General features: G+C 38.5%; 1 protein-coding gene across 2 annotated transcripts; it reads left to right on the forward strand.

The window, feature by feature from the left end:
- Window positions 1–125: 125 nt before the first annotated feature.
- On the forward strand, window positions 126–8,944 carry uhrf1 (ubiquitin-like with PHD and ring finger domains 1). 2 transcript variants are annotated; one of them, XM_076040587.1, is made up of 17 exons: window positions 126–303; window positions 1,988–2,145; window positions 2,258–2,524; window positions 2,619–2,767; window positions 3,052–3,267; window positions 3,372–3,487; window positions 3,718–3,904; window positions 4,201–4,324; window positions 4,520–4,627; window positions 5,018–5,122; window positions 5,232–5,338; window positions 5,425–5,587; window positions 5,886–6,023; window positions 6,180–6,285; window positions 6,558–6,703; window positions 6,906–7,004; window positions 7,273–8,944. In XM_076040587.1, exons 2-17 carry the CDS (start codon window positions 1,993–1,995, stop codon window positions 7,417–7,419), a joined length of 2,331 nt encoding a protein of 776 aa, XP_075896702.1. In that variant the 5' UTR covers window positions 126–303; window positions 1,988–1,992; the 3' UTR covers window positions 7,420–8,944. The 2 variants fall into 2 exon arrangements, with proteins under 2 accessions (XP_075896702.1, XP_075896701.1); XM_076040586.1 differs by having other exon boundaries at window positions 127–303; window positions 1,983–2,145.
- Window positions 8,945–9,196: the final 252 nt, after the last annotated feature.

Here is a 9,196-nt window from a genome sequence, read left to right on the forward strand (position 1 = left end):
CATCCGGAGGGGAGCTGCACCCACGAGATTGTTGTTTCGCGCGCTGGAGCTAAGCTCCGCTCACATTTGTGACGGACAGCTGAAACGTCCTATAGGATCGATGTGCATAGAGAAAACCAGCCAGTGGCGGCGGAGGGCTCATGGAGCAGGCGGGATATGAAACTCTTAAAGAATAACTCATTGATCAATCTCCAAGAAGGCATAGAGTTGCTCGTTCAAGCTTTACAAAGAAGTACATTTGAAGAGGCCGTGTGTTTTACTTCCTAACGCCAACTTATTGTTTTCACTTGGGTAAACTAAAAGGTAAAACATGTTTTTTTCTCCTCCAAACATTCTTATAACTTTGCAGGTTGTCCTCTTTGGCATATTCACTCTGAGCTAGCTTACAATGGTTTGTGCCTTAACAAAGTCGTAAGTGCTCTACCTCGTTATTGCCCAATTGCGTTGAATAACTCGAGCGAGTTCATCTAAACTTAAATGTATCTTGATTTCTTCTTAGTCGTGAGTAGCTCCCTTCGACGAAAGCAGTTTGTTTTTGATTTGTTATAGAAAAAAAAAAAAAAAAAAACCCGTTAAAGGTCTGCGCTTATAGCGTGGTTTTGCGTTATATCGCCATGCATTGATGAGTGGACGATGAACTCGAATACAGCGAGCTTCTGTTTTGAGCGAGTAACTGAAAAAAAGAAAAGAAAAAAAAAATGTGCAGCACATGGTGACAAATAGGTGTTTCACTCTGGCGCTTCCTGTGAAGCAAAACAAATATTGCTCCTTTTTCCTTTCTTCCCCCCACTCGTATCGGCAGGTAGTGAATCGGCTCGCACATATGCGCGAGTTCTGATAAGAAATAATATTTTTTTTTAAAGAAAAACTATTCACGTCGATAAACGATGTATGTTCCACAGTGTTTCGATGTTGGCTGGTATGTTTCAAGTCTTGTTTATTGTATCCGTAAAGGTTTATTCCGGCCAGACCTCCGTGGAGAGCGCATAGTGAAACTCAGCCGCCGTTCGGCTCGCTGTTGCCAGAAAACACAGTCTAAACACGATTCGCTTTTTTACAGGAAGTGGTTTTTGCTCACTGATGGTCGATCCCAAAGTGGATAGAGTTGTATTTCGGTGCATTTTATTGTCAGAAAGCGAAGGCACATTGTTAGCTAGCGCTCCCTCCTGTCCGGATGTGGCTGCTTTAAAAGAACTGGGAGTGGCCTACAGCTCAGTTTCCCGCACTGTATTTAAATCAGCTTGTTCCCTCCCTTTCTGATACTCTGTCGAAATGACAGCCCACTGCTGACAGCAATACAATGTACGGCCCAGAGGACTGTCTATGCATCTACACTACCGTGAATCATTTAATTAGTCATTTTCATACGTTTAATTTCAACTGAACAGAAAACCTAGAGCTGCACAGTGATATTGTTGACGCAAATTTTAATTAAAAGTGTCTGAAACAAAAACAAGAGTTTCATTTTACGACTTTGGAGTTGATTTTTATACAATATAAACAATGATAAGAAATTCTTTCAGAATCGGTTCAGATATCTGCTGTCAAGTCATTTGATTTTAGTATTTTGCATATAAAAAATAAACGGTAAACTAAATTAAAAAGTTTACAGCTTTGCTCATCCTATTTATTATTTCTGCTTAGAATTGCAGGTAATTCATCTAAAATCATATACAAATCAAACTGCAAGCATCAAAATCTTGCAACCAACATTTTTATTTGCTTACTGTATGACAAAATAAGTTGTACAGTACAATTTATTTTCTCTGTAAGAAATAAAATGCAATCATTTGAATGAAAGTTTAAACATTTCAGTAACGCTCTTATTTTGTTTTATTTGAAACAAACAAACAAACAAACCAAATATTTTAAGATAAAAAAAAACAAAACAGGGTAGGTATTAACAAAACCATTGATGGGATCATTGCTCATAATATCTGCAATAACTGCCATGATTGTAATGCTTTGGTTGTTTGACAAAGGGCAGCTGCAATGTGGATTCAAGTACGTACAATGGATGGAAAGGAGACCCACCGGGTCGACAACTTGTCCAAACTCACTAAAGTGGATGAGCTGCGACTTAAAATCTTGGAGCTCTTCAAAGTGGAGCCCGAGAGGCAGAGGCTGTTCTACCGTGGCAAGCAGGTGGGGCAGCAGGTTCATGTGCAAGGCCCGCATTAAAATCAGTCATTCCAAAGCTATTAAGTTAAGTATGGTTTATTGCCCTTTTGAAAATATTGTTTTTGTGTTTTGGCAGATGGAGGACGGCCACACCATATTTGACTACAATGTTGGCCTGAATGACATTGTGCAGTTGCTCGTTAGGCAGAACGTGACCCCTGCCGCCACTATTAAAAGCAAGGACAAAGAGGCAGAGCTTTCGGACTCTGATTCTGGTTGTGGCTCTACCCAGAGTGAGTCTGACAAGAGCTCAACTCATGGTGAGGTCGAAGGTCAGACCGCCTGCACCTCCGCCCAGACAAATACTGCAGAGCTTATTGATCCAGGATTTGGGTGTTACAAGGTGAGTCTTAAAAACGATAGTTGGAGTTTAATCAATAACATTAAGATGTATTGATGACATGCATATTTTTCCAACATTTGTTTTGTGTTTAAAGATGAATGAATTGGTTGATGCTCGAGACTTGAATATGGGGGCCTGGTTTGAGGCCCAAATTGTGAATGTTACCAAAACGACAAAGGCACCCAAAGATGAGGCAGCTGAAGACGATGAGGAAGAGATACTTTACCATGTCAAATATGAAGAGTAAGAATATTTCTTCTTTTTTTAAGGGCTAAAACTGCATTAACTAGAAATATTGCCAGCTGCAAAGCTGCCGGAACACCAATCTCGTTGGACCTTGCTGACATGTTTTTTTTTTATGTAAAAATTTAAATCATTTTGTAAATGTGTGTGCTTCTGTTTGAGAATAGTGAAGTGGCACTCATTAACGTAGTCTTCCGTTGACATACACTGTGCAAAATGCACATTGCATTTTGTGCCGTTCACTTCTCACGTTCAGACTCTTGTGGTGCTGCACATTTTCACAGCTACCCAGAGAATGGAGTCATTCCGTTGCTTGGCAAGGACGTGCGTCCACGGGCTCGTACAGTGTACCAGTGGCATCAGCTTGAGCCAGGAATGGTCGTCATGGTCAACTACAATCCAGATGACCCCAAGGAACGTGGCTACTGGTATGATGCAGAGATCCAGAAAAAGAGGGAGACCCGCACTCAGAGGGAGATTTGTGCCAAGATTCTTCTTGGGTAAGGATTTTATTTAATGGCAAAAATAAATAGACCTTCCCCCTGTTTAATCATGTTGTGTTGTCTAATTGTTGCTATCGTTCTTTTTTTAATTCTATCTGCAGTGATGCAGGTGACTCTCTCAATGACTGCCGAATTATGTTTTTGACTGAAATCTATAAAATTGAGGAGCCCGGTTCTCTAAGCGACGTGCCACCAGGCTCGGAGAGTCCACTGAAAAGTAAGTCCCTCTTGGGAGATGGAAGATACCTTTTGATTGAAACTGTATTCAGAAAGAGTCGCAGCACATATCCTGCTTGACGTTGTACGAAACTTAAGCCGCCTGTGCAGGAATATTAACAAAGTTTTCTGCCTATCTGAATCTCTGTAGAAATCTGTTATTCTGAGGTTTATTTTTTTTTCTTTTGTAATATCTTGTGAAGTTTCTTATGAAATGTTTATATTCATTAGGGTCAAATGGGCCTGAGTGCAAACGCTGCAAGGATAATCCCGACAAGAACTGTCAGTGGTGTAACTGCCATATCTGTGGCATCAAACAAGACCCTGAAAAGCAGCTGCTGTGTGATGAGTGTGATATGGCCTATCACACCTACTGTCTGAACCCACCACTGACCTCCATCCCAGAAGACGAGGACTGGTTTGTAATTTTTTTTTATTCATATTTTCAAAACAAACAATGTAGTTTAGAATAGATTATGGTTATCTAATAATATTTTTGTTTCTGTAAGAGGCTCTCCTCTGGCCTAAATTACGCCTTGTAACATATGACCGTGTGAAACTAATGTTGGAGCTCAACTGAGCAGCCATCGAAATCTAAATGTTAAAGCAGTTTGAGTTATTTCAAAGGCATCATAGTCGGGTCATATTTCTTTTTTCTATTTTTTGACTACGTGTCCATTCACAGCTTCTAATGTAAGTGTTGTAATTTCTCAGGTACTGCCCTACTTGCCGTAATGACAGCAGTCAGGTCGTGCTGGCTGGAGAGAAGCTGAAGGAGAGCAAGAAGAAATCCAAGATGGCCTCTGCCAACTCGTCCAGCCAGAGGGACTGGGGCAAGGTGGGTGCTGGAGCGTGGCTGTTTGACAGTTACATTAAGAGAACTAAAAATTAGCATCTGGATGAACTTCAAAATGTTTTTGTTCGTCTTTTAAAGAAAACAGTTCATTTATTTCTTTTTCTTATAAAGATAATTTCATGTCTTTAATCACCTTGATTTTAAACCTGTCAAAATCCAAATGATTTTCTTCTGCAGGGTATGGCCTGTGTTGGTCGAACCAAGCAGTGCACAATTGTTCCGTCCAACCACAATGGCCCAATTCCAGGTGTCCCAGTTGGATCACAATGGAAATTCAGAGTGCAGGTCAGCCAAGTTGTGTTTTTTATTTTTTATTTATTTATTTATTTATTTTTAAAATGAAAACTAGCAACAGGACAGCTTTGATGTAATATTGCTTTCATACAACAGTTCTGTGAACTTTACAGTGGCCTTGTAGACTGTAAAAATTATTCATTCTTATTCTGATTTCTATACCTATGCTAACAAATGAACTCCTTAGCTACCGCAACAGTCGGCAAAACCTATGAGCTGGAGTAAAGTAAAGTCCGAAGGCCTATTCCTTTTACCCTGTATATCGGCAATAATGGAATGTTCCAATAACAATGCTTTCTCACGTTCAAGTGTTGACCATAACCTGCATGATTTTTGTGGAATTATTATGATTATTTTTTAATATTTGTGTATCCTTCCTAGGTCAGTGAATCTGGCGTCCACAGGCCACATGTTGCTGGTATCCACGGCAGAAGCAACGATGGTGCTTATTCACTGGTCCTAGCAGGAGGCTATGAGGATGATGTGGTATGTTTCAGTTCATCTTTTTTTTTTTTTTTTTCATTTATTCACTTGTTGATTCATTTTTTTTTTTAAATAGTGCAGTCAATTGGTTTCTCTCTCCTCCCCATACTAGGATGATGGTAATGAATTTACGTACACTGGCTCTGGAGGTCGTGACCTCTCTGGAAACAAGAGGACGGCTGAGCAGTCGTGTGATCAAACACTCACCCACATGAATCGGTATGAAGATTAAACTCACGACATATTTATTTCTAAAGAACTAACCTTTTTGACCAAGCATTGCATGTTGCCGTTATTGTGCGCAGGGCACTGGCTCTGAACTGCAACGTTCCTGTCAATGACAAGAAAGGGGCCGAGGCCAAGAACTGGAAGGAGGGTAGATCAGTTCGAGTTGTGCGCAGCTGCAAGGGTCGCAAGCACAGCAAATACTGCCCTGAGGAAGGAAACCGATATGATGGCATTTACAAGGTATGGACAAAGTGTTGAGATTACTAATTAAATCACACTTGCAGTACATTATTGTTTAAGCTGGACAGAGTGTGGCTGTCTGTTGATCATGATTATTATTTTTTTTTATCCTAAGGCAATTTTGGAATAGTGAATTCATTGCTGCTCATATGCTGTTATCAACCAAACAACAAATAGATGCCTAAATATCATATTGTGGCAGTAATTCGAGGCTGTGTGTGTATAATTTAATACTCATGACATTTAGCGCATTTTGTTGCGTCTCTCTGCAGTTTCTAATTCTTTGATTGACACTCAGGTGGTGAAATATTGGCCTGACAAAGGAAAGTCTGGCTTTTTGGTGTGGCGTTATCTGCTTAAACGTGACGACGATGAACCAGCACCGTGGACCAGAGATGGCAAGGACCGCATCAAGAAGTTGGGTCTTACAATGCAGGTAAAGATCAGAAATATCTGTAGGACCGACATCAGTTAGTTATTTCTCATAATTTCATGTGTATTCTAGAAATGTAACTTTTAGCAAAATCCTTTCTTGTTTTATTCTGTTATTTAAATGTTTAACGTTTAAATGGTTGACTTGATGTTGTTCCAGTATCCTGCTGGATATCAGAAAGAGAAGGAAAACAAAAATGAGGTTGAGGAAGTGGAGGAGGCAACACCGAGCAAATCAAAACGAAAGAGAAAGTCTCAGGCCAGTGGTGAGTGCTGATGTCCTCTATACTCATAATGTGAATAAAATTACACCTTTTGCATTTATCCATTCCTTGGAGTCCTTCTTAGATGTATATATCCAAAGGAAATACAAATTATATTTTCTGGCAAGTTATTAACTGCCTGAAAAACAATTCTGTATTTCTGCATGTTGGTCTTTTTTGTCATATTTTATTGACTTAAACAAGAGTACCTCACGCACATAAAAAGTAATTAATGTCTAACCCCCTAAGACTTGTATATTTTTTTCCCTGACCAGAGTCCAAGACCTCGCCTGCAAAGAACCCCAAGAAGGTAAAAGTAGAAGAGTACAAGCTAACCAGGGAGCAGAAAGCCCTCATCAAGAATGATGAGGCGAACAAAAAAGTGTGGGATGAAGCCATGCAATCGCTGTCACTCGGACCAGTAAGGATCCTTTATTTTTTTATTTATAAGATTCCACTAAAACAGTAAATCAGGCGACGGATAGTAAATTTAGGGTTTATTATTCATGGATATAGTATTGACAAACCCGGTCATGACGTCATACTGTGAATTGCTTATTCTCCTTGCATGAAATCAAGCAAATGCGTGTTACTTAGTTCCTCTTTTTTTTTTTTTCTCCAAGAAATTCTTGAACAAGGTCGAAGAGGTTTTCCTCTGCATTTGCTGCCAAGATGTGGTCTTCCAGCCAATCACCACAGAGTGTCAACACAATGTGTGCAGGGTAAGAAACACTTGGCACCAAGTTTTGATCAAAGCATCCAATTTTTAAATACTGTTGGTGTTGTTGATGTCCTTGTACTTGAAAGCGCTGTAATACAGGCATTGAATAAAACATTCTGATTTCTTAGATGATTGGAAGTTGATTCTACAGTAGAATTTTCTTGCACTCACTTAGGTTACTTTGTCATCTCAATACAACTAAGTCTTTAACTGACAATTCAGATTAAAAATCCCCACTTGAGTTAACGTTCATTGTTTGCCTCCTCTAGGAATGCCTCCAGCGGTCCTTCAGAGCAGAGGTGTACACATGCCCGGCGTGCAGGCACGATCTGGGCAAAAACTACTCCATGACTGTCAACAAATCCCTGCAAGATATTCTAAGTCAGTTTTTCCCTGGATATAGCAATGGGCGATGATCATCGTTTCTGCTGACACAAGAGGACGAGCAATGCAAACTGTAAGGGGAATTTTCTGTAGAGGCAATAAAGAATCACTTTCTCCTTAATATATTTTTATGATTATAAAACTACAAATTTTGTGGACTTCAATGCTACTTTTTTTTTTTTTTTTTCTTTTTTTTTACAGGGGATCTGTTATATGTAGTTAACAGTAATTTGAAAAAAAAAAAAGTCCTTTTTGTATCTATACCATAATTCCATTAATGCTTTCAACTGTGACATTACCCTTGACCTTTTTCCATTTTTATATCAATTAACTAATGCTAATGTTATCAGAAATATCCAAGGTTTGTTTCTTAAACTAAATCCCTCCATGTTTATCACTCCTGTAGAGGCACCTGAGCTGAGTTTTTTTTTTTTTTTTTTTTTGTACATGTTTCTTAGAACGTTTGTAGTTGCTGCCGTTAATTTTTGCTTTGGATTTTTTTGTCGTTGCCATTTTGGTGCAGTTTTATTCTTTTTAAAGGATTTTGCGGTCTGGAAAGGCTGTTTTCAATTTATGTGACTTACTGTACCTCTTCTAGGTGTGTCTGCTGACAATGACTGTAAACAAGTTTTCACCCGAAGAAATAATTTGACTTACAAGATAAAAATGTACCAACTCTCATGATGAGCTCATCATGAGAGACGTCTGTGTTGTGCTATTGGCCCAAGCATGATCAGACAACTTGGAAAAGACACAACTAACTTGTAGTCAATAACTCACACAAAGAAACCGGCATGTACAAATTTATATATATTTTTGTTTCCTGCTTTTCAGGAGTGTTAAGTGTCTTACAAGAGCAGTGTCATCAACCTAAAAGACTTTTGTTAACTTTTATATTGGTTTATGTGTTTTTGCAAAGTTCTTTCCACATGTGTGGGGATGTGTCAATTTCACAGTTGCTATAAATTTCCTATAACCCTAATGCTTAACATGGTAGATCTTAAAACCTATATTGGTATAGATTAATTTCCTTGTTTTGAATTGTTTCACATTGGGAATGGGTGAGATTTCTAACAAAAAAAAATGTAATGTAGAATCTCTCCTAATCCTAAGAATCCTGTCCCGTATTTTTGCTAAGAATTAAAACTTCTACCATTATATTCTTATATTCTCTATTGCCATTTTTATTTTTGTGTTTTGGTCACTTGAACTACGCAAACCTTAAAAAGCAGAACAAAAACACACAAAAAGAAAAGAAAATTGCACACACGCGCTGCACCCACAATTTGAAAGGGGAACCCGCTTAATTATACTGACGTTATATTGCTTTTTCCATTACAGTTGTCTTCATTATTATGGTGGTGTTTCTTTATGCCAGCATTTTAAGTTTTAAGAGGCAGTTATTTCCGTAGATTGGAAAATGTATATTTTTCAGAAATTGTATAATTTTTTAGTAATTGTAGTTTTGACGTAGTTTTAGGACGTGTTGATTGCACATGTTTGGTGCAAAGGTTTGTTAATACATTTTCAGTGTTATTCAATAAAAAGTAAAACTCAGGTTTGTGTTTTTGTGTCTTTCTAAATACTGCTGAATTTTCTTTTTCTTTTTTTTTTTTTTGCACTAAGGTAAATCACAAGATTTGGCAAATTACTCTTAAATAACAAAGCGGTTTAACCTGTGCTTAATGTAATTAATGGCTTGCGAGTAATCGCAATTAGTAACTGGTTAAACGCGCTTGCCCCAGTTCTGTCTCTCTCTCTCTTTCTCGAGGATCAGCCTCCTGCGAACCCTTGTCGTGTGTACGTGAG

Source organism: Nelusetta ayraudi, unplaced genomic scaffold (assembly GCF_046127955.1).
Source record: "Nelusetta ayraudi isolate G7.1 ecotype Tasmania unplaced genomic scaffold, CSIRO-AGI_Nayr_v1 ptg000062l, whole genome shotgun sequence".
Lineage (NCBI taxonomy): Eukaryota > Metazoa > Chordata > Actinopteri > Tetraodontiformes > Monacanthidae > Nelusetta > Nelusetta ayraudi.

Coding starts and splice junctions, on each gene's coding strand:
- uhrf1 (XM_076040587.1), top strand. CDS start 1,993: ATGTGGATTCAAGTACGTACAATGGATGGAAAGGAGACCCACCGGGTC. Junction 5,339..5,424: donor ACACTCACCCACATGAATCG/GTATGAAGATTA, acceptor TATTGTGCGCAG/GGCACTGGCTCTGAACTGCA. Junction 6,024..6,179: donor AGTTGGGTCTTACAATGCAG/GTAAAGATCAGA, acceptor ATGTTGTTCCAG/TATCCTGCTGGATATCAGAA.